Source organism: Drosophila rhopaloa, unplaced genomic scaffold, assembly GCF_018152115.1.
Source record: "Drosophila rhopaloa isolate 14029-0021.01 unplaced genomic scaffold, ASM1815211v1 contig_155, whole genome shotgun sequence".
NCBI classification, from domain to species: Eukaryota; Metazoa; Arthropoda; class Insecta; order Diptera; family Drosophilidae; genus Drosophila; species Drosophila rhopaloa.
Window position 1 is genome coordinate 796,937 of NW_025335034.1, and position 25,882 is coordinate 822,818.

The 25,882-nt window shown below is 42.6% G+C and overlaps 1 protein-coding gene across 10 annotated transcripts in view; it reads left to right on the forward strand.

Moving 5' to 3' along the window:
- LOC108053534 (collagen alpha chain CG42342) overlaps positions 1 to 25,882 on the forward strand; it is a 73,725-nt gene that overhangs the window by 34,966 nt on the left and 12,877 nt on the right. For 4 of the 10 annotated variants that reach the window (XM_044457334.1, XM_044457330.1, XM_044457332.1 and 1 more), the window contains exons 3-8: positions 16,755 to 16,834; positions 17,369 to 17,476; positions 17,581 to 17,649; positions 18,488 to 18,658; positions 19,021 to 19,126; positions 23,443 to 23,540. In XM_044457334.1, the coding sequence (XP_044313269.1) occupies positions 16,755 to 16,834; positions 17,369 to 17,476; positions 17,581 to 17,649; positions 18,488 to 18,658; positions 19,021 to 19,126; positions 23,443 to 23,540 (632 nt within the window). Of the gene's footprint in view, positions 1 to 16,754; positions 16,835 to 17,368; positions 17,477 to 17,580; positions 17,650 to 18,304; positions 18,359 to 18,487; positions 18,659 to 19,020; positions 19,127 to 23,442; positions 23,541 to 25,882 lie in introns of all 10 variants that reach the window. The other 6 variants (XM_044457335.1, XM_044457331.1, XM_044457333.1 and 3 more) reach the window with 2 other exon arrangements.

A 25,882-nucleotide genomic window follows, 5' to 3' on the forward strand; every position in this document is an offset into this window, starting at 1 on the left:
CGCTGGCGTCGGCAGCAGTCCCTTCGTCCATTCGTCCATCCATCCGGCCATCCATCCATCCATCCATTTGTCCAGCCATCCATCTCGTCTGCTGACCCGACTGCAATTGTTTTGTTTGCTTTCATGTCTGCCCCGCAAAAAACACACACCCATCTTCCGTGAAGGAATTGTAGCGCAAGAATAACACAAACCAGCGACGACGTCGGCGTACTTTAAGTACGGCAATGTTTGTGGATTTTATTGTGGCGGGATGGCTGGATGGCGGAATGGCGGAGTGGGATGCTGAGACTCAGTCTGAGACTGCATCCGAAACCCCAAGAAGAAGGCCGAGACGAAGGCCAAGCGTCGCCGATGACGCTGATGAATTTCTATTTACTTTGTTTAATTTGTGTTTTTATTTGCCATTCGCCGGGCCACTCAGCAGCGAACATCGAATGTGGATGAAGAGGTCTGCGTGCAATTAACGCAAAGTGCTTCACTGTACTTCGATAACGTGGGTGTAAGCAGGAGAGAATCGAAATGGGTGTCAGTGATGACAAATAAATCAATTTAAAAGTAGCTAGGGGCACTTTTATAAATAAAAAACTTTTTTTTTATTAACTTAATTATTTTTTATACATTTTTGATAACTGAAGAAGAATTTAAAGCACAATCTTAATAAGATGTTTTTGAGGTCTTTAATTTGCAAATCAATAATTATTATTATTTCGAATAATTCTTTCATATTTGAAAATTTATCTGGATGTTAATATATTTTTTTGTTACAATTTTTTTTTTTTTTTGTTACAATTAGTTAATTGCACTCGGGTTGTGAGCTTGAACTTTGGTGTGGGCATCTTCCGTAATTTCCTTTTCAGGGCCGTTACCAAGTCGGTGATATCCGGCTCCTCTGCTGTCTGGTCAACGAAGTCACCCAGGGTCTTGTCCATCGACTCGCTGAGCCCTCAAGTTCTACTCCCAGAACTTGACTCACCTCGTCAAAATCCTCCTTTCTGAGATTATAAATCCAGGACTTTCCCATCTTGGAACTCACCAAAAAACATTTTTTTTTAAACATAATTTATAATACTTCCCATTTAATTACTATTTTGCGGCAAAAAAAAATAATCTAAGTGGGCAACACCGATGGGAATTTGTAAGCTGCAAATACCGTTCGCCTGTTGCCCATTTAATTGATTTTGACGCCGGTCGTCGAATAACATTGATGGGTCTGCCCCTCCTTCTCGCTTGCTCGCTCGCTGTCTCTTTCTCTTTTACGGCTGAAATTAGTGCACTGAGCTGCTGCATTTTCGATATGTGCTAAGTACACATTTCCGACTCCTTCCCTATTTATTCTGCCAAGTGACCTCCAGGGTCAATGGGAAATCTCAAATCCCGAGGCAACTCTCATTTTTCTTTGGCTTCCTCTGTTTTGTTTACTTTTTTACTTCCTTCCTGGTTGCTTTGTTTGTCAAGTGATTAACTACTGCTAAATGCTTACTCGCAACCTTTTTTCCGTTTCTCTGGCTTTGATTTTCCGTAAAGAAAAGCTCATCCCATTTCAGTAATTATTTACCCAACTTTTTTCATTTGAAGCAAACTGTTTGGATTCATTTTTTGCTGGTTCTGAAAGATTTATTTGGCTGTCGAAGTCAAATGAGGTTAAAATACGGATCCCATGTTGCAAAGCGAAAGGAGGATGTGTGCTTGCCGTAAAATATTTTAGCTCAAACAGATAGAGTTACCAGCTCAAATAGATTTGCTTCTGCCACTGAATTTGCATTACAGCATTTATCCTGAGCACGTTGAGAAAATGTCAGAGTCAGAAACGCAAGCTGGGGAATGCAAATAAGAGGAAATTCGGAATGAATCAGCTCACATAGAAATCATTGGCAGATATCTGCCATTATTGTATCAATGAGATATTTATTCTCTTTGGCTAACAACTCAAAATGCTCGCTTTAATCATAAATTCAGCCAACTTGTGTGCGAGAAATTCCCACTAATTAGTTTCTGGCATTTCCCCCAAAGAACAACCAAAGCTGCTATAACAAATAGCTGCCGTAAATCAATTGAAACCGAAACTAGGAATTATATGAGCCATATATATGCCCACAAAACGGTCCCATAACTTTCCGCGCCATTGCAAATGGCTGCACAGCCCCCAATTGCCGATTCCCGATTCCCGATCTCCACCATTCTGTATTGTGGACTGGTGAATAACTCACAATTCGAGCGGAGCGATTCATGAGTGTGCCAAATGCTGTTTGTTTTTCCTTAGCCTTTTTCGCCTTTTTTCAGGATGGAAATAGAGAGCCAGCGAGAAATGAAAAATATTTCATGGCTGCGATGAAAGCAAAGACTGGCCTAGTCCTGCTATGGAATAACTAATAAATTGGCGCTTAATCAACTTCTGGGGCCAAGCGAAAAACAAAACAAACACTGGCCACATGCACCAGCTGGCGCACAGAATGTTGCAAACTGCAGTCGGGATGAAATTGTGTATCAAGTGGAATTAATTTAACTCACGGCCCACAGCCGCAGCCGAGGCGCCTCTTTCAGCATCTTTTATATAGATATGGAAAAAGTAAATAAAATGCAATCAAATTAAATGCAGCACAAACACAGCAGCCACACCAACACTAACTTCAGCAGCGCGGCAACAGAAGCAGCAGCAGCAGCAGCAACTGAAGTGGCAGCAACTTCAGCAGCAGCAACAAATGCGAGTGCACTTGAGAACAGGGCCAGAAGTTTGGGGATTGGCGAGCTCTGGCGCTAGTTGAGTCCAAGTAAAGACCACTTCTCTGGGCCCAACTCCCAACTCCCACCATAATCCAGCAAATCCCCCTCCTTTCAGCCTGTTGCTCCTCGGTGCCTCAGCATGGTGCAACATTGTTGTAGTTACTCTAGACTTGGTGTTTTGTTTGGTAGGCGCAGCGGAAGCAGGAAAAATAATAACAACAAGGCGCATAAATTTCATCAGCCACCGCAGCAACAACAAACAAAAACGGCAAGAAGGAGCGGAAAAAATACAAAAGCTGGACTAAAGAAATTATAATCTCAGTTCGCTGTCGTGGTTAAAGTTTTTATAGTTGTATCACCCTTTTCAGGGGCATGAAGAATTTCTTGTGGATCAATTAAAGTGCATGTATTTAAGTAAAATAACAAAGCCAATTTTATAAGAAATTTTAAAAGATTGATAAAGTAAAAGACATATTTAACATACGGACGGTTTCTTCTAATGGTTATTATATATTGGATAATAAGAATTCAATGAAAGATAAATTGAATAACTTATTTAAGTATATTTTCAATTTTCTTTAGGATTGGTTAGAGCTATGTTGGCTGAAAGAGAGTCAGTCAGCTTTAAGAATATGCCTAAGTAAAATATATATTTTTAAAAGAAGAAGTGTGTACCATCTCTAAAACAATATATTCTTCCGCTCTAGAGTCTTGAACTTCTCGGTCGCCACATCAGCCGACAGCTTCGAGTAGTTTCTGTTGTCGTCGCTGGTCTGACTTGTATTTATTTTGATTTAGCGGGTTCTTTTGTTGGCGGCGCTAGTATTTTGTTAATGATGATGAAGCGCAGCATGTTGAAAGTCAAATAAACAGCGGTGGAGCTGCAGATGTTTCTTCACACACGCGTACACACATTCGCTTTAATTAAGCAAACATTGAGAATGCTCGGCGTTGCGGCTAAAAAATGTATTAAAACAAAGTTTTCTAAAAGAGCGAGGAAAACGCTGTGAATTGCTTTGGGCTCGCTGTGTTTCGCCTAGCCGCCTTGGAGCAAACAAAACGCACGCGCGTCAGTCGCAGACATTTAATTTGCATAAAAAGTTTGCCACCCGCCGTCAACTACTCCTGAATCCGCATCCTTGCCGCGGGAATCAAGGGACTCAGCCTGTCGTCTTAGGTCCGCCGATCCTTTGTGGGCGTTGGGATTGTTTGACTGCGGCAGCGACCCGCGACAATGTCAAGTATAATGGCAACTGGCGAATTTGCATAATGTTAATTTTAATTTGAAATTTGGCCACTCTACGGTGGCCCAGGCATCAGCAGACCAGGACCAGGACCACATTTATCTTACAACGTGTTGATGCGGTACATAAAATAATGGAAATTATTGCCTGGGGCCTAAGACTAGACATCATTTAAATACAGACGGTCGATAAATATATTTTTGGGAGTCTTTTTTTTTTTTGTACAAATTTTGGGGTAGCAAAAACCATTATTAAGTCAGTGTTTTATTTTTAAAAGAACTCCGAACGAGTCAACACTTAAATTACATTGTTAAATAAACTATTTTGATTACGTCTTAATCTCTTGTGTTGATGCATTTACAACCAAATAAGGAATTTAAACTACCTCTTTAAGCCAAAGACTTAAATTCCTTTGATTCCGAAAATATGTTTTTAATTGTTTTGTCAGTGGTTAAATGAATTTCTCTTAGACGAGCAATCAAAGACAGCTAAAATATTCATAAGCAATAAGCTGAGCAGAAGATGTTTAATCAACGCATGGGTGTGAAATTTTATTTGCTTTTACAATTATTTGGCATTAAATAATAGAGCACTTTTGCTATGCAGACTAGTTAGTTCAAACATTGCCTAAGATTTCTTATTTATTTGTAATTATTATGTTAGTTGGGGATATATAAATGAAACCAAAGGAATTCAATTTGTTTAAAAAGTCAGGATTTTCCTAAGCTACATAAACTGCAATCATGGTGGTCGTGCATATTTATTTTTCCTTAAATTGGTGTTCTGTGGCCCGGTCTAAAGCGATCGGTTATCTTTCAGCTGCAACCATTACGGCAAAGTTGGCGCACTTTTATTCGACTTGGCAGGCCCTGTCATAATGCGACTTGCAGTGGCTTGAGGTCATGTCGTGGCCACGGTCGGGATTTATGTGACCCGTTTTGTGGGGCAAGAGTTCCGGCCAGTTATGGCCGCACATACCATAAAGTGCATAATTGGCCATGTTGGCCCAGTCGGAGATTTATGCAGATGGTGCTCCACCGGCTACTGGAATGCCTCTTCCAGCTGCATAATTAGCGCACAGGCACTTGTGCCTAATGACCCTGTTAGACACGGCCACATCACATTAGGGCCAGTCGGATGTTCTGGCCATCTGGAAGGACGTAGGCTGAGGTCGAAAGTTCATAGATTATATATACTGGGCGCCCATTCAGGTCCAGGTTCATGTTTCCCAGTCGCACCCAAGTGCATTGCACTCGAGATCCGATACCCGTGCCTGCTGGCAAATCATGCTGTCTAAATTTGTATTTATTAGACAATGCGCCACGGGGCGTATGTGTAATATGCCATGCTATGCCATTAGATGCATTCCAATCCAACATGACAGCCCCAGAGAGAGAGAGAGAGTGTGTGTGTTGGCTGTGTGTTCTAGCCCGTGGTTACAACATGACTAGCAATCTTCAAGAGCTCGTGTGGGTGCGGAAAAGTCCGGATTAGCCACGAGATTCTCCTCTCTTTTTGGAGCGAGTCCGGGAACGGTTCTATTGAACCCGTTTGAAGTGCCCACATTATCATATTCCCCCGTCTGAGGGCCCGAGGAAAATCCAATAAAAATAATGAAGCCCGAGACAGGCCAGCAACAACAATGGCGACGACTGGTGCAAGAAGCAGCAGCAGAGTGTGCCATAAAAAAGGAGCTGAGCAGCGTATGAAAAATATAAAAAGTTAAAATAATAGAAAGCTGCTGCTACTGCTGCTGCTGCTACTTTGTGTGCTGCATATTTTGACTCCAGAATAAATAGACTTTTGCATACGAGACGGGGGACGGGGGACGGGGAATGCGTGTGTATGTGGCACATTCCCAATTTATTTACAAAGCGGGACCCTCAGTCACAGCTTCGCTCTGTGGCAGTTGCAGCGAAACATATAAACTACGAGGAGTCAACCCAAGGGCGTGGCTCTCCAACGTCCTGTTCCTGGCATTTTTGGCCAGCTGAGTTCTGCATTTAAGCAATCAGTGTTGCTCTGCGGAACTCAGAACCGAAAACATCAAACATCCCAAGGGGAAATGGGAACAGAGACAGACTCCCTCAACATCCCATTCACACTCAATCACACACTCGGTGACCGTTCAATGGGCAAATAACATGTCAGGTCTCATTATGTTTCACAATTCGAGTAACCACATTCAGTGGAACAGTGGAGCAACAGTAGCTTAAACCACAGATATATGGAAAGCCTCGTTCTTAAAAACAATTAAGGGACTTCAGTGTTCAGCTTTAAGCAAGAATCACAATAATTGAATTTTTTATCACAAAAACCTCTGATTTTTACGGATTTTTAAAAGCCTACGGTGGTTTGTGCACTATTTTGATTTTAACTTGACTGATTGTTATACCACTTTGTGAGCGAGAGTAAATACATTTCTATTTGTTTTCCATATTGGCTGGTTTTTATACATTTTATGTACAAGAGTTAAACAAGTTTTATTTCTGATGTTTACAAATGAAAATTTCAGTAGTCATTATAAAAAGATATTATTTTCCTACCCTGGTTTTCGATATACATATTTAAAATTTGCCAAGCCTAATGGTTTTTTAAAATAATTTTTAAGAATATTTTTTAATTATTTCGTTAGTTCTTTTAAACATCAAAATTTCCAAAGTGTAAAAACATATGCAATGCGTGTGGGCTGCAGTGCCTAAGAATTGAGACTTAAGTGAAGTAAGCAGCTTAAAAATAAATTTCAATGTATGCTATGTTTGCGTCAGTGTATTAAAAAAGCTTACATTCACAATACAAGACCTTCAGAAGGAGTATAAAAAGCACTCTAGAACAAGTTTACGGTCTTGTGATGGCAATTATTTGCGTGCTTATCAGCAAATATGAAGGCATTATTATAAATTGGCCTTTAATCACCCGTAGGACCACTGTGGCCGGACCGTCGTTTTTATCAGCCAACCTGCCCCTCTTCCGCCCTGCGGCATTGTCCAAGCCATTGGCCCCGTCTCCCCGGGAATCCATCTCCTCTTCTGTCTGGCCTGGAACTGTGTGTCCGCTGAAATGGCTGGCAATTTAGAATTTATGGCAGCTGCATGATTTGTATGATACGAACGTAAGCAGTTTGCACTCACGTACAAGGGGGGCAGCTACATATATTCGCGGCAAATGGGGAGCAGGATGGTGAACTGGAAGTGGTGGCACAAAGGGTTGCCGGTATCCGCATCTGTGTCTGTCTATCTGTATTTGTGCCCCAGGCAGCGGCGCATTTGTCTATTTGAACTTGTGCTGGGCGCAGTGTGATCATTTAATTTGGATTCGCGTCTGACATGGCCGCCGGGTAGAAAATTAAACAACGCAGGATGCGAAAAGGCTGTGCTTTTTCTATATATATATGTATGTATGTATGGGCGATATATATTTTAGCCGCCGCTCATTTGCATTTGCCAGTGAAATTGGTTAATTTCATTCCCATGTAGCTGGCCGCAGAATCGGGTGGCTCGCCTGTAATTTGCTCATTAAAGCGACGGGACAGCTGCCAAACGGATGCAGGATGCAGGACGATGGATGTGGTGTGGATGTGGATGTGGATGCCTCAGCCATCAGGCATCGGCATCCGGCCATTCAGCTGTTGCTGCAGCAGCAGCAACAACTGCACATCGCATTATGCGCGTAAGCGTAAAACTTTCAATTATTTAAATTATGCCACACGAACAATGCCACAAAAGCTTCAAGGAGGGGCATATGCCACCGAAAGCGTCAGCTGCAGGTTGCTCCTACAGTTGTTACAGTGGTTGTTGTTGTTGTTGTTGTGGCTGATGTTGCCAGTGCAACATTGTTTCCAACATTGTCGCCCATCGTCATCTGCTCGTCTGCAGATTCCATGTTACAAAACGGCCGCAAGTTAAACGCATGTCGACACAAACCCATCCTTAAACACCCCCCAGCCCACATCCTCCCACAACCCCCCTCCCCTCCCCCCACACACATTTCCTGCAACGGAACACCACCCACATAATTCATTCATATCATCAGTGTTCGCGCTACGGCGGAGACATCGCCAGATGAGTGATGGCTCCAACATATCGCGCATATCGGCAACATAACCATTGTGTAAATGTCACTTCATCCCATCCCCAAGCGGGATGCTGAGGTGTCAGCAGGAGCGACTGTTAGCTCTCCCTTTTATTTATTGGGAATATGGCACATACGGCGGATATTGCTCGTCAGAAAGAAGTAACTACTGAAGCGTGATCTGCTAGTTTGCTTATCCACTCAGAAAAAATAAGGAAATAAATAAATATTAAAAGTAAAATTTCTTTCGATTGTAAAAAAATTAAGAACATTTGCAAAAAATGTAACTACGCGAAACACTGATTATATATTTAAATATTTGCATATTAGTACATTGAATTGTGGAGTTCTTCCGGGCTTAAACTCATATAAATGTAAATTGGATTTTATTTCGGAGCCACATAATATTAACTTGTCAGTGTTTAATGTCTTCAATTTACATATACATGTTAGTTTCTTATTATTTAAATATGGAAATATGATATCGCACTTGCTTGAACCATATTTAAAGAAGACAACCAAATAAATATGAATAAATCCAATTTACTCAAGGTTTGAGGTTTTTTCTGAGTGGGTGATACCCGTTGGCTGCTTATCTACAGTGAAAATTTCACCATGCAATGCATGTGGGAATATAGATGAGAAATTATTCACTCATTTTTTTTTGCTGCCGAATCTCACAAAACCCTATGGAGCGAAGGGTATATAGGGATCGGTGGTGAGCCACGGCAAAGGAACTCCAATTTGCGCTTCTGGATGGACACTGTCAAACAAGTTGTACGGCTGGCTGGTCAGCCACCTCATCCACCGACGCTGACATCACAATTAAGCCATAACTCATCGGGCAATGGCAATATGTGAGCTGCATTTTGAATTGTGTCAGTGGCTCGGTTACATTCCATTACGGCCGTAAAAAGAGGCTTACCACCGGCGATGGATGCCGAAAAAAGGGGCACAGAACGGAGAAATCCCTGCGAATGCCACACACGAACTGCGACAGCAAAAGGCGGCGGCAGACCAAATAAACCATTCGGAGGCGGTGGACAGATCGAAAAAAAAGAGCAGCTGGCGCGGGGAATGATGCAGATGCAGATTCGGATACAGATACGATACGGCTGCCCATGCATATACATGCAGATGCGGATACATATTGCCATTCATTGCCCCTCTGCCGGCTTCATATTCGCATGTATTTACTTTGTATCACTTGTCACATTTTTTATTGTCATTGCCCGCTGTGGGTGCTGTGATTTTTTATGGCTCGTCTGCAGCCGGGCCAGGGATTTGGCGGGGGATTCGGATCCGCTATTATTATTATTGTTATTATATCATTCTTCATCAGCTTGATTCCCCATTCATTGTTGTGTTTGTAGGGCGCACAAAAAATATCTTTTATTATTTGTTTGCCGCTGTCGCAGCTGCTGAAGGGATTAATTTCTTGATTTACCCAAGGCATATATTTACATGCGTACTCCAGACTCCAGAGTGTTGCTTTGTTCTTTCGCCGTTGTCCCAGGCAGCAGTTGCCACCAAGATGGCTCCAATTTCGCTGTGGTCTTGCCGTTCTATTTCCTACTGTGCAATTGTGTGGGAGCGTATCGAAAGCGAGTGCCGTGGAAAATATGCTAATGCCATTCGATCAGCGGGACGCTGGAGGAGGGGATGGCCATCAGTCAACAGCGTGTCAGACGCGCGGAAAGTGAAATGAAATTCTTATTTTCACTTCTAAGCGCCAAACACTTTCTATTGTTGAGAGGGCTTTACCCCCAGCATCTCCCCCGTTCCACCAGTTGTTTTTCTAGGGGATTATCGTTCTTCCATTTCTGCTTTTTTTCCATGGGGGGTGTTCGCTCAAATTGTTTTAGATTTTTCCTTTGTTCATTGGAACGCATTTTGCAGATACTCCATTGCTTATTTTGGACCACAGAAAAAACAAAGCAACAACTTCCCAGGGATTATCCTTGGGATTTTATATTAGTCCCGTATTTGTTTTCTATTTATTTGTAAGCGAAAGCAAAAAATAAACGCACGAAAACAAAAGCATTAAAACTTCGAGGCCACTGATGGCGGCAAAAAAAAGGGTATGCATATACAAGTTGCCTTATCCCAAACACCGGCCAAAGCTGTTTACCAATTACTTAAACATAAGGTAAAGCCCCGGGGGATTTACAAGTGTTTTCCACCGTTTTCTCCTTTTTGTTTCGGCGTTCTTTCTGTTTGCTGTCCGCATCAGGAGACAGGCGTTTTAATAAACTGGACGTTAAGGACTTTCGAAAATAAGTGACAACATTACCATTAAATCAAATGGCTTTAAGTTTCCGAAACAATGCGACAAAGTTTTCAACTTGAGTGATTTCATCGAGAAAGGCCTAAAAATGATTTACTCCTTGGTATTTGTGTAAACCATGTTTAATCGGAAATTCCCACTTCAATGCTGTTATGTGATTCAAAGCAAACTGAATGTCGGCTGTTCTAGTTATCACAATGCAAATTTTACCACGACACCCACTCAAATTGTGGCTTAATCAAATTGCATTTAAAATGCAAACCGGGGAGCAGCCAAGCCCAGCAAAGAAAGGCGAAATGCAAATCTCTGGTTGGAAAATGAAAACGCGAACGGCGGAGAAAATGAATTATTTTATTAACGCTTAACAAAAGCAGAACCGAAAAACACTGCGCTCATAAATATCAAAGTGAATTCAATTCCCCGCTGCTCTATTAAAATCACATTACCCATCATAAAATGCCATTTAAATCATAAAAATTTCTCATAAATTCATATAACAATAAAGCATTAATTTTAAGCAAATAAAAAATAATGTGCTGGACGCATAAATCAAAGCAGGAACTGCAATAAATTATGCAATTTGCATTTAAAACCAAAATATAAATAACAAACAAATGAAAACAAAAAGGAGCAATAACCATATTCCGGGAGACAACAACAAACAGAAGTGAAATGCCAAACAAATGTGAAGCTAATTTGTCAGCTTGTTGATTTCGATGGAGAGGGGACTGGAACTGGGATTGGGATCGGGATTGTGATTGGGATTGGGTCAACCAGATGCCAACGAGACCACAAAGCCATGAAGCCGTCACTCAATCAGATAGCAAAAGCGAATTGAAATCCGTGTGCGGCTAGTGAATGCAATTTACAATTAACCGAAGAATGGTTTTTTCCAGCCGCTCCGGAGGCAATTACCTATAATATTTATGGCCAGACCGCAAAACATTTGTCAAGCGCTGCATTTACATGTGTAATTGGCGGGGCGAACAAGTTGGTGGGCGTGACGCATTTGTGCTAATAAATTGCCCCACAAGAGCAACCTGTTGGAGTACACTCTAATTACGTATACGCAATGTCGGTCATTAGAAAACCCCTTCATAAGTATCACCACGATACCACCGGGGGATTTGGAACTAATCCGCATTTCGAGCTTTTAATTAGAGGAAATAATGGCGAGGACGTGTCGACAAATCGATATGCAGGATCATCAACGGCAGCATATTGCTTCCATAATGCAACAGATTTGTCAGACATTTGCCTTCTGGCCTTGGCAGCAAACACACATATACCCACAACCAGCTGCCAAACATTTGCACTTGTCATCTGTGTGCGTGTCTGGGTTTTCTCATTGCCAACCGCCAGGCATTTACCTCGTGCAAATGTTCGCCAAGGAACCGAGTTACTCAGCCTGTGTGCGAGACTTCCCATGATTCTGTATCCGTTTCCCTTTCCCCCCCTCACAGCCAATAAAAGTTTGTCAAAATGCATTTGCCAGACATCCAGACACCGCCCGAGGAGCACTAATTTGGCCCGGACCATTGCCATAATGATCTGACTATCTGATGCTGCCATTTATGGAGTTACGCATGTTGCACATAAGACATACATAAGTCAATTAGAGGGCATTTGTGTTCAATCGAGTGCAATAATTAGTTATGGCCATAGTAACCGCTTGAATTGAATTATAGTTCGGAATTAAGATTGCCCCTTGAATTGGCTGTCCAAATTTAATTTGTGACCTAAATCGCAGTGTTTGACCTGTCTCTGTTTACTGATTTAATGGCTAGGGATACACATAAAGAACAGGTTTCTGTCCTAATGAGCAGGCATAATTCAGGGAAACAGAAACGGGTTCGCACATCTGATAATCACCAAATCATATTCAGGCAGGGATTCTTATCTTTACTGTGTGCCAGTTGTTGGGGCATTAAGCTGGTTTCCAGGAAGTAACCGAATCGCTCTACAATTACAATCTCCCAGAAACGGAGTGTGTGCTCCCGAATCCCAGGGAAAACATGAGACACTTTTGCGAACAAAACACCGCTGGCAAAAGAAGAAGACAGGCTGCTGCTGCTGTTGCTGGAAAAAAAAGGAATAAGGAGACAAGAAAAGAGTTATTTTGTATGGAAAGTATCGCATATCAGCAGACGACAAGGACAAGGACAGCGCCGAGAGCCAGGACGAGAGTCCCCGCCTTTTGTTTGGATGTAATGTAGCGCCGCATTTTCCTGGGCTTCCCATCCGCAATTGTCCCTCCACTGCGCATTTATTGAAGATTTACAGCGGCAACTTGCAGACAAACAGCCAGCAACACAACATTCGGAGCGCCTTTTGGCATTTGAGCAACTCGCATATTTTCCCCGTCCTTTGTTTTCCACTCAACGCAGCCCCGCTGGCTACATAATTTCATTTGCATTGGGAAAAGGGTGAAATGCGTGACTCCTTTGGGGCTGGCAGGCAGGCAAAACTTTTGCAGTTATGTCCGCAGCAGCAAATGCTTTAAGTATGCTTACCATTTTGTATTTGGTTGCATTCTGCATCCTGCATCCTGCATTTGCCTGCCGCTGACGCACGTACGAAGGACACCGGGGAGCGCACAAGGACGACACACGTCACGGCAAAAGTTAAAAGTTTGCCATCAATGTTTGCATTGCAAGTTTCACTCCTGGCTGGCAGTTCATTTTGCGCAGCGCACAGACGTCCTTGACAGGATGACAGCGATCCTGGATTGCGGAGCAGCTGCGAGTGCTTCCGCACTTTCTGCCCCTACTTTAAATAAAAATTTAATTTACCTCTTATAGTTTCGTTTTAAGCACAGCTAATGAAAATGCTGAGTGGCTGCCTTTAAGCTCAAGAATCCGTTTTATGCCAACAAAACTTTTAGCATAGCTCAAAGACAAGCAAGGTGCACTTATAGACCAAACTTTTTCTTTAGCATCACAACATTAATAATAAAATAAGATTTAAAGTTATGTAAAAAAGGAAAAGGTGAACAGAACTGCACTTAAGTTATGTAAGACGATCAATAAATATGAAGTCGAATTCATTTTAATTGTTCCATTTCATTGCAATACAGGCAAGTGCATTAAAATAAAGTAAATTAAAATCCCTACATTGCTACCGTAAAAGACTTTTGTGTTATTTTAAAGGACTTTAATACATTTTCCTCACAATGTTGATTGATTTTTAGCCATTTAAAGACCAACCTGCAAGCCCAATAAAAACGTTTGACCAAATTGCAAGGAAATCATTTAGCTTACCCCTTTTCCATTGGAGAACCAATCAGAATTCCATTCAAATCGAGCCCAAAAGAGTTATCCGTTCAGTGAAAAATCAATTGAGCTTTGACCACAAATTGAACCGAGCTAAGTCTTTGAACCCCGAATTGCCTGCTGCCCTGCTGTTTTTTAGTCTGCAGTGCCGGCAACTTGGCAAATTAGATGATTCTCTGGGAGAATGAACAAGCCCCAAGTGTGGCGGCAAAGTTAGTTGATGTTGCAGCCAGCGAAACTTCAATTCCCCGAACAGGTGCAGACCCTTTCCTGGTTGTCCTGGCCACCTCCGGGATGGGATTGGGGATGGAAATGGGAATGGGAATGGGGATGTAGTCTGCCCAACTCTCCCGGGTGTTTGCCAACTTGTTTAGCCGTTGTTTGTAGTACGTGTTGTCGTGGTGTTGTACGCACGTAAACGATGCCAAGTCGAGTATTTATTACGCTCACAACTTGACATAATTCCCTTTTTTCCGGAGGAGGCAAACTGATTCCTGCGGGGCGGGGCTGGCTGAGCTGATGCAGCAGTTGAACTAATGCCATCGATATAGATTTATAGCTCCGCTGGCACGTATGTGCGAGTACGTTCAATTGCCTGCACCATCGCCATCACCATGAGCATCATCATCATCAGCAGCGGGAAAGTACATTGAAGGCGACAGGACTGCCATCAAGTTGGGCGGAAAAAAACAAGTTGTGACTTAACAACTTCATCAGCTGGCAGCGCACTTAGTTTGGCTGACAGCCTATATATACGTATATCCCATGAGCAAGTGTATACACATATATGTGTTCACAATAAGATTTCTTAGCGCATTAGGCGGCAGTATCAACAGGAGCGGGAAGAACAACAAATAAATGCCATTAGCAGCCAACAAACTGTAAGCCAAAATGGCGCCATCAACGCGAAAATAATACGGAAAATGCGGCGTTAATGGCAACGAGGAGAGGCGGGGGAAAAACCGGGTGGGGGGAGGGGTAGAGACAGAGGGCACCCATGTGAAGGCAAACGATGTTATGATTATGATTATTATGTTGCTATTAGATTAAGAGCAATTTTAACTTTTTCCGCTCGCTCACAAAGGCCATCCGCTTTCCGCTTTCCTCGTACTCCCTTATTTTCCCTCCTTAACTTTCTTTTTTCGTGCGTCAACGCTTTCCGTTTGGCTTTGGCTTACGACACTTGACGCTCAAGTCCCTGCTTTTGTCCTCCCAACTTTCCTTTGTACTCCCCGCCGGGCAGAGTTACTCCTTCATTGTTTCTAGCCCGGGTCTTAGCCACGCTTAATTGGTTGGCTTTTATTACTTGGCAAGTGCTGCAAGCGCATAATTTGCGACCACCACGAACAGTGGGCCAGCTTCAAGATTACGGAAATTTCACGGATGACTTAACGAAGCCCTTTTCGAGGGGTCCCTTGGCAGATCTATTGATTAGCTTAAGCCCATGGGGCAGAAGCTCGATAAAAATTGCCTTTATTGACGATAATGAAATTTAAACTTATTACCTATTAAAACATCATTAAATGATAAAGTACGTTCCGTCCTTAAGATATGTCTCAAAAAAATATATTATTTGAAACATATTTTAAGGATGTTACGAAGAAAAAAATTGATTTTTATAGTCAAGCATTTTTGATATTGTTCATTGTCTAATAGCTATCCACAAAGCCATTACTTTACCGATTATAAAATTCACTATGTAAAATGTTTTTCGTAATAAAAATCTTCGCTCGCTTACTTCAAACAAATCTTATAGGTAAATATTAATATAGTTTTATTATTTTTTAAAGGAGTCTTAGATAGAGTTAGTATACAAATTCATTTATGCTACGAATTTTTTGGTTTATTTTGTTGTAGCATTTCTGTATGCCAAATATACAATCTTTTGTTTTTGGGAAATTCCAACAGGTAATCTCGAAGTTTTCAAACAACGATACAATTTCTTGTAAATATAGTCTACTAGTCTGGGTTATTTTGCTTTCTGTTTGCCTCCATACTTTCTTGTTCCTTGGTGCGTGAACCGAGAAATCTTTTTTTAATTAAATAAGCATCCGTAGATTAGGAGGAAGGGGCGACACCGGCACCGGCACCGGCACGGCATCGGTGGCCCTTGGCCGGAGTCATGCTGGCTGCCTCACTTCGCACCTACACAGTCTGCATCACGGCCACGGCCACGCCCACCGTCAACCGCCCACTTTACCAGGAGGCGCGCGTGCCTTTGGTAGTTTGCGGCGCCATTTTAGCGCGAAATGAATTTAAATTGTTTGCCGGCGTTTCCTGCATTAAGGGCAGCTTCCTTTCGAAGGCCCAACCCACTGGCTTCTTCTGGTGCTGGTGCTACTTGGTCGTTTTCTTCTGCTCCAGCGGAGAAGTAGAAAAACGAAATTACTTAATTACAACAATTATTATATGGAACGGCCCCGAAACTTCTCAGCGCAGAGGAGGGGGTTTCCTGTAGCAGCCCTGCTGTTGCTGTTGTCTGTTAATTTAATTAAATATTTTCACACCTTCCGACCGATACATTGGACTATACAAAAGCCGTTCAGGGCCTTTGTCTTGGAATTTAAGGTGTTAATTTCCTGTCCCGTAGATGCAAAAAACAACAAGTGCAGCGAGTCGGCTCTAATAAAAATAATTACCATGGGCAGACAGGCAGCAGAAGCAACAGCAGTGGAAAATTACAAGACACGAAGGACCTCGCCCGGAGTTTTATGCCATGGAAAATTGCATGCGAAATAATTGAAAAGCATCGACTGCAGCTTTTGTCCTGCAGCTCCTTGCCGACTCCTTTGGGTAGATAAAGTTTCCTCGCAGCACCGAAATAATAGCAGCCAAAGTGGTTGTAAATATTTTGTGCCCGCCATTCGCCAGTCGCCAATCGCCAGCAGCTTCGCTTCTCTGTCCGCAGCGTGACAAAATGCTGCGAAAAGTCATTTTTCAGCTAAATGAATTTGCGCCAACTGCGCAAAAAACGACGCCCCAAAAAACGAATCTCAACTGGGGCATGGGAATTCGGGTGGGGGGATGATGATGTAGCCCAAGGAAATGGCTTGCCACTGGTCCGGTATCCTGTGGGTCAGCGGCAAGTTCAATGGGCAACTAATGAGGCGACCTTAAGATTGCTTTTTCACAACTAACTCGCGAAACTTTTCATTGCAGGTCCTCCAGGTCCGCCCGGTCCGCAGGGAAAGCGAGGGAAGCGCGGCAAAAAAGGAGACGGCGGCGAAAAGGGGGATCCGGTAAGTGGCAGCTGAGCACGGGAAATAAAATCCATATGCTAGGCGAACTTCCAATAGGAAGTGTTATACACACACAAAAAAATGTGTTAAACATTTTAAATTTCAAGAAGAAATTTAAAGGTAGTGCTAATTTCAAAGGGTATAAATTTCCAATTATGTCACAGAAATCTTAAGAATTTTGGAAACTTTAAAATACTATTTAAATCAAACTGCATAAGAGTATAACTTTTAATAGTAAATGAATTAACTCACTTAAATATTTTGGTAACTTGCTTAAAATTCTGTAATAAATTTAATAATGTTTTAAAGAAGGTATCATCCTTTATGTAAAAATGATTTAAGTAAGATTTTCTCATAGAAAACATAGATTATTTAAAGTTACTTATACTATGTGTGTTGAGAGTACTTAACCATATTAATGAAAATGATTTTATTTAAGCCCGGGATTGCATAGGGAAGTTTCAGGTGGAAGATCGAAAGCCAGAACAAGTCCCACCTTAAATCCTAAAACTTAATAAATTTTTCTCCGTTCAGGGCCTGAATGGCATCAGCGGGGAGAAGGGCTCGGCGGGTAAGCCCGGAGACAAGGGCCAGAAGGGCGATGTGGGCCACCCCGGCATGGATGTGTTCCAAACGGTGAAGGTAAGTCCGCGCCTCAGTGCTCCAAATCCTCCGAAAGGCTGCTGCAATTCTTGGCTACAAATTAAATAGAGTCTAACCGGATCCAAATTGCTTTGCATTCCTAGGGGCTGAAGAGATCGGTGACAACGCTGCATGGCGGCACGCTGGGCTATGCGGAGATAGTTGCTGTTAAGGTATTGCCACCACCCACTCATCAACCAATCTCTTTACCACTTCCCCCTCCCCCTTCTTCGTTAGACGTAGACATGGTCAAGACCATTTTTCAGGGGCCAAATGCAGATGGCCAAGAGATGGCAGCCGGCGTACAACAAATTATTCGCAACTTGTTGTCCTTGGCTCAGTCGCTCGGTCTCTGGATTTGTCCTTCTGGTCCTTTTACTTGGTTTCGTAGTTGTGTTTATTGTCTCGCTTCATTCTCGTTTGTAATGCTTTTAAGTTGTCTCCTGTCTGTTGTCCTGCTGCCTTGGCTCTTTTGTTTAAACTGCGCCATAAATTCGTTGCAACATCGTAGTTTGGTCGACGTCTCGACTTCCCCCTTTTCCTTTCTTGGGCAGTGACAACTTTTCGGACAGATCCCCTGGTAGTTTTTAATAGAATTTCCATCCTATTTGTTTCGTAGTTTTGAGTTACCCTTTAAGAACATTTAATTTGGTTTATTTGCTTTTAATTTGGCTAATCCCGCTTTTGCAGCAGCTGAAACTAACTTTATTTTGATGATTTATTAACCATTTTCGTTGGAACATTCTGTTGATTAACCCATTTGATTTTTTAATGTTTTTTTTACGGTACGTTTAAACTTGTTGTTTTGGTTATTGTTGATGCTGTAAGGACTTGCAAGAAGCAGGCGTCAATGTATCCGCTTCCACAGTCATACAGCTGAAGGTGAGTTGTCTTGCACCTCTTTTGTCCCCGCATGTCCTGTGTGTTTAGTTTATGTCCTGCACGTGTCCCTCACTGGGTCAACTCCACGGGAGATCCGGAGCTAATAAACATGTTTCCTTGTCGCCACAGGGAGAGCCCGGTGAGCCGGGTCCGCCAGGACCTCCGGGCGAGGCGGGACAGCCGGGAGTGGCGGGCGAGCGAGGACCCCCGGGCGAAACCGGAGCGCAGGGCGTGCAGGGCGAGGCCGGGCAGCCAGGAATCGCCGGACCGCCCGGCGTGGCCGGTGCACCTGGCACCAAGGTGAGTTGACCGGTGATTCACCGAAAATCCCACAAAGAAATCCGAAACAAAGGCGCAGATAAGGACACACACACATAATAACAATGAAGAGAATCTGGGGAGGAAGATGTCACCAGGATTAATGCATTATTTGTATCTGTTGGATAAACACGGCGACGGCTTAAGTGACTGCCAGTGATTCGCTGTCATCCTGTCGGGTCGTCCCTTTTGTTCTCCTGACTTTCCCATTTTCTCCATGGCCTGCCCGTGCGGGTCTCGGCTTTTCCACACTATTTATCGTTTATTTATGCATTAAGGCTGCCCCCAGCCTGTCTATGGGTTTTCCACTTAATTTCCACAATGACTCACTCTCGACTTTGCAGGGCGACAAGGGCGATCGAGGCGATCGCGGACTAACCACGACCATCAAGGGTGACGAGTTCCCCACGGGCATCATCGAGGGTCCGCCGGGACCGGCGGGACCACCTGGTAAGTGCCGGCTGATTTGACTCCTCGAGTGTTTGTTTGTGCTTGCATCATCCAACAGCCACTTAACGCATTCAGATTTACAGATACACAGACACAGATACGGATACGGATACATCTGCAGTTTGGGCATCGATCGATCGATGAGTTTTTCAAGTGCTGCCACGCGGCTGCGGGTCGCCTAATTTATGGTCATCCGCATCTGGGAGTGCTCTCACAGCCCTCAAACTGCCCCCATCCCCGTATAATTGAGTCATCGACTAGCACTGTGTCCCATTAGTTTGGCCTTTAATTTGGGCCTTTTTATTTTTGGCCGGCTAGTTTAAATGGAAATCAGGGTGCCAGCGCGCGCTTTTCATGCTCTTCCCCGGTTTTTATGGCATCACACATATTTTAAATATTTTATTTGTTCCCTCTGCCATATTTGGAAATTTTCAAATTTCATTTTTCACTGCTGCATTTTGCGATAACTTTTACGACCTTTGTTGTTTGCCTAGTTCGGACTTCAACGTCAATTAAACGCGCATAGAAATGTCGGGACTTCGGCATCGCGCCCTGGGCCACGCCCACTTGAATGGTGCGCCCACACCAACAATAGAATTTCCATTCGGCTCGGTTTTATGAGCCGGCCCCAACACATTTCTGCACTTTATTCGAATTTAATACACGAAAATAGCCCCAAAAACATGCCGTTCCAAAATAGTTGAAACGCCCGAGAATCAAATACAAATCCAGTGATTCTCATAAAAATTTGTAGACCCCGAGAACTTGTGGCACTGGCCGCAGTCGTAAAAATGCAACTTTATGTCATTTATGTTGCTTTTAGCGGCTCATTAGCATGAACTACCATCGAGTTGGAGTACAACACTATTGGATGAGATGGGATGGGATGTGATGGTTAGACACCGACCTCAGTGGGGCAGCTTGTACTATTGTTTTACTAGGGGCACTCAGTGGGAGCAATAAATGGGCAATCGCCAGAGGGAACTGATGGATATAGTAGATGGATTGATGGCCCATAAAAGTCGGCTCGATGACACTGAACACTTTTTAACCAATTGATGGATTGCGGATTAATGGTGTTGACGATCCGTGGTTGAAGTTTTATTGGAAAAACAGTATTTTAATTTAATTTTGGTTCTAGTAATTTGTTTTTTATGCTTCGGAATTACGCCCACTTCAAATAACGTTAAACACAACATAGAATATCCATTAACATAATTGGCTTTAAAAAGTGTAATGACCATTGGTGCTTTGGGCAATTACATTTTTATTGAAATAATTTATTACTTTTTTGTAACTTAAGATTTTATAACTTTTTTTTCTGTAGCAAGAGTTTTGATAAAAAAAATATTAAAACTTAATCACAATAATTAACCGATCTTCGATTTAAATATTTAAATTTTCAAATTACTAAAAATTTAGTACTTCATTTAACATTTAGATATTTTTAAAGTGACTACAGTTCGTCCGAATATTTTAAAATACTCCCGTTTAAGTAGTTTTATTTGTCAATGATGAAATTCATTTCATTTTTTTAAAAATGGCAGTTCGTAGAAAATGGCTTTTTGGCGCCTAATTATCAAAGAAGAACATTTTCGAAAAGGCCTAGCCTGAATAAAACTAATGGGAATGGTTTTTTTTTATAAAATGTAGTTACATTTACCCTGCTCTTCATTATTTTAAAGGCTTAATATCCAATCCAACTCTAAATTGACCCTTTATTAAGTCCTGGTGCAGACTTAAATTAATAAAAATGGAATGTAAGCCTCATCAAGCTAAATGATTTATAAACGATTTATTTTCATTTCTTAAGATTTCCTTGACTGAGTACCCCTAGTACAGTTGACCGTTCGTTAGGCTGGCAAGCAACGCCATCAATTAAGCGCTTTGCTGCGGTTTGTGCAGCCCGCATCATTACGAGGGTACACGCCCCCTTTGCCCCTCTGCCCCACGACGTGCCACCTCCCCTGCCACTCCCCCACCCCTCTTTCACCTCTTGACTTATCAGTTGGCTGGCATCAAAGTGCTTCGATGTCGCAGTGGCATTTCGATGTGATTGCGATGACGATGCTCTTGTTGCTGGCCATTGTTTCTGGATGTCTTCCTGTTCGTTCGGCACAAGATCTACTGCGGCGATATCTGGCGGCATTTGTAGTTCGAGTCCCAGTTTCAGTTTCAGCTTCAGCTTCAGCTGCTGTTGCACTAATGCTGCATTCGATTACTTCCGCCGAGTTGTGGGCCGAGCCCCGCCCACTTTTCCCTGGTGCGTTGATTGACATGAAATCGCAATTTACTTTTCCCCAAATTCAGCGACAGGAACCGACCCAGGGGACAATTCCCAAGCTTGATTTGAATAAATGGAACGTCATTTGTTTCCGGGATTCCCTGGGTCTGCTCTCGACGGCTTATCTTATCGGACCCGTAATTAGTTAAGCTTCCTTTGTGTGTGGGCTTGGCAGCCCTGAGCAATTGGATGTGTCGCTTTCAGTCCGGCAGAAGGGCGGAAAATGCCGGTCCGACCCAGAAATGAAAATCTCAGCACAGTCGGACTGGCACAAAACAATGGCAGTCCCAGCTGTAATATCAAAAAATTCAATTTATTCCATGATTTATTTGAATTTCATTTCATTTGGTTTTTGGTTGATTGCATTGCGTCTTCGGGCAGCATCCGTTCTATGAAATTAAAACTTATCTCGGCCATTTCAACTGCCAGCAAACAAAATAAACACTGAGCTGGCCGGCAATCCAATATCCTGGACACTATAAATCCACAATCCTCTTTGGACGAGGACCCTACTCTTTCCCGTTGGCTGTGCATATAGTTTTTATACTGTTTTGCAATTGTCGACTAAAATGCTTAACGGTGAATTATGCAAACATAAATAGAAAACTTCGGGCCAGACAATGGAGCTGGCGGACTAACAAATGCCTTCATAAACAAATGGGAGGCGACATCACAGGATCTCTCCTGGCAGGTCCGAAAATTTATGCTCTCCGCAGGACGAGGTCCTTTACGTAAAACGCAATTTAACGAACTTAATAAATTCTCCATATCTTTTTGCCCTGGCCTGGCCCGTTTTGACTTGCCGCACAATTGGATTTATCTGTGATATGAGCACCCCCCTTTCGCCCTTGTTGGTTGTGCAAATTGTCTCGTTTAATGGCCATGGCAAACAACCCGCAAAAAAAACGCAATTTCTCATTATTCTAACTAAACAGGTTGCTCGTCGGGTGAACAGTGGGGCAAAGTCAATTTGCCACTGATGGATTTATGGGGCACTTCAATATCGCGGCTTAAGCACAAAGCACGCAAATTGGGTGAAGCGCCAGCGTTTAGTATGCAATCTAATGATGGCCACACATTGGATTTAAGCTGCACTATTTCCTCCACACACAAATCCAATTCCTGCCCCAGTTCATCGGACATCCTTGATAAATATCGACTGCTTTTGCAGCTGCCAGCGAAAGTGCAGCTTTTGCATATTAAATTATTATTCCGCATCTGTTTGCATTCCAATTGCGTCGAGTAGCGTCGAAAGGGAAAGGTATGCAACGTTACATACACTCAGAAAAATAGTTTTGCAAGCGTACCGAAAACGTTGTTTTTTTCTGTCCTAAAATGCCTTATAGCGCTTGATCTTCATTTAATTTTAATTCTAATTTTCTAAATTTAACAACAGAACTTTTTTCTTGTTTGAAGAATTAAATGTTTTACATTATTCAAGAAAAAATGTTATAAAAATTTTATTTTAAAAAGGTATTATTTTTTACACAAATGGTTGAGTTCTCTTTATTTATGAACTAATAATCTAAATTTAAAAAATTAAGAATTGCCTTCTTATTTTTTTGCGGTATTGTTTTTCTGTGTGTATGCTTATATAGAATGCCCCATCTGGGTCAAGTCGTTGCTGTCATTAACATAGATGAAGAAGCTGGGGCCTTGAACCATTTACCATCGCTTGCAGACCACTGTGAATTCAGGCAGTTCATTCGCAGGCAAATAAACAATTTGCATTGCCAACTAAGCCCGACCATCGTTAAACCATCAAGAGCCTGTCCGTCCCTTATCATCAACCAGTTGAACAAATTGCTGACCAAAACCAACAATCCAGTGGAGGGGGAGGGGCTTTATTGAGCTCTCAGTGCTCTATAATTACAAAGGCCACGCCCACTGTTTGCACAACACTTGCGGGCGTATCTGTATCTGTGTATCTGCCGTATCTGTGTGCCGAATATAGGTATATCGGTGGCATTGTTTGCTCGCATTTTGAAATCTGTCACTAGAAGCGATTCGCTGAAATTAACATTTTGCACAGGTCCGCCTGGAGAACCGGGAGTTCGCGGAGAAGCGGGACCCATTGGACCTGCAGGACCGCCCGGCGAGAAGGGACCGCGCGGCAAACGCGGCAAGCGGGTGAGTAATCAACCGAATACAATATGATGAACAGAATGGAAAAAAAAGAACCTGATTCCACTCGATTTTTAATTAGAAACTTGACGGCGCAGGCCGTAAATTGAGTTTGAAAACAAGAAGTGTATTATCATGTAAATTACTTTTGTACAAATGCGTGGGCGTGTGCGTTAATTTATGCTAATCTGTAAATACTAGTGACGCCGCGGGTGTACATACACATACATAAACATGCACACATATAGATATCTTTATACGAGGACAAGCCCGAAACTTGTCCTTCCGCATGGGCTCACCTGCATGTTGGCAGTCGGTGTAATGAGCATGTTTACACGGCTGCGGGAAACGTGCTACTTAACTCATTACAGCCAGTGCGAAACCCGAGATACGGTTTACAGTTTGCCGAACTTTGACAAGCTGCCAAGGAGATAAAAAAAACAGCGCCAAAGTATATCGCAGATACTTGGCAGCCGGGAGAAACTATGCCCCCGCCCATCGAAGTTGTCGAAAATGTTTTCGCCCTCTAATCTGGTGCTTAAATTACGACGCTGGCGCCTCCTCCGAAATACTTGTTCCATATCGGAGGCATTTATCTAGTATCTCGCCATTATGTTTCTGCCCCGCCGGAATGTCAACAGTGCAAAGATACTTAACATTTTTATTGGCACTCCAAGTGTCGGCAGCTGCTGCCGCCCTCTGACGTGTTGATGGATGCGCGATCTATAGATAGATGAGGCGGAGGGTGATGGGAGTTCGGTTAAATTTTCATTTCATTTCGTTTCTTTTTGCGCATACATGAATATGTGGAATCCAGCACGTGTTTGTGTGCTCTATGAAAAATGCATAAGCGCCGCCGGCGAAGCTGCTACGCCACGGATGAGTTTCCTCGCATTCAGATCCCGCTTTTGGCCAGGGGTTCTGGCTCTCGTGTTTATGTATTATGCTGCTCAACCAGTGCGCAAACATTTGCGCATTTCGCCCATTTTCACGTAGCCACCGGGTGGTCGGCGGGGTGGGGGCTTGCCAAGGAAAACATTCTGATTATTGTGCAGCAAAGTCAAAGTCACGGCAGCCGCTGTTGCCGCTGTTGCCGCTGTTTTTGCAATAACGCGTAATGCCGAAAGAAACGGCAGGCATTGGCATTGGCCAATACGAAGCGACTTCCAATACGCCCAGCAGCGAAACAACAAACAGAAAACGCGGCGGCACCAACGTGCTGAACTTCTTTTATGAGTTCCTCGTGGATTCTCCTTCAAAGCCAGCGAGGGCAGATCGAGCTCTTAGTGACTAGGAAAGTTTGCAGATAATGAAATTGAGAAGAGAAACAAATTCATAGGTGCCCAAAAAGATAACCTTTCAAATGCGACTGTGAGCTTTATGTTTTTTCCACACTCAAGTTTTCGATGAGTACGTGTGAATTATTAAAGTAGTCATGAGAATAGGCAGCAATGCATTACCAGATTAAGGTGAAATTTTACTCCCATTTAAAAATGTTATAATGCATAAAAAGCTTGAGGAGCTTTCCTTTAAGTAAAGGCAGATAAGCACTGCATTTAAAGAAGATAATTACGCATTTTGTTCATTAAAATAGACTTAAATGAAGCAAACCAAGAAAAATAAGCCATAGCTGAAGAAAAGGAATTTCTATTCCCCTTTAAAAATATTACTTAAAATTGTAAATATTTCACAAGAATCTGGTCCAATTTAAAATTTAAGGGTAAGGATGAAGGATAAAAATGATTTTATATACATTTTAAAATCAATAATTAAAATTGTTCACTCCTTTGGACTCAATTCCAATGGGAATTTAGAACATGTAAAAAGTAAAAGTCCAAAATGCATTCTTTCAAATAAAAACAAAATATTTCACAGGCACATTTCCAGTAAAACCAATTAAAGAGTTGAGCACATACCTTCATAACAATATTTAAATTTGCCTCGAGTTGCGAAATATACATTTTTGTGGCAAAGAATTTGGCATGCTTTTTTGCCAAAGGAAGTGAATAGTTTTCGAATAGAGGAAACAGTTATTAAGCATTCCATAAAACTTTTCGATCTAGCCACCAGGCAGACAGCCTTTCGTGTTTGCTTGCCAGTTTCAATGAGCCGATTATACTGCCCCCCGAAATCCCCAATGCACAGCACTGCAGCAACGTGATGTCAAAACAAATGAAAGTCATAAGCAACGGCTTCTGCCTCTGGGCCGACTTCTTGGGCAAACAAACAAACAAAACTTTCGGCAACAGCAGATATAACTATATAACTATATTCGCACTCATGCGCCGCACCGCAGGCAGTGCAAGGCATAAAAAATGATTTGCAACAATTGCCGTCATCTTCTGTGG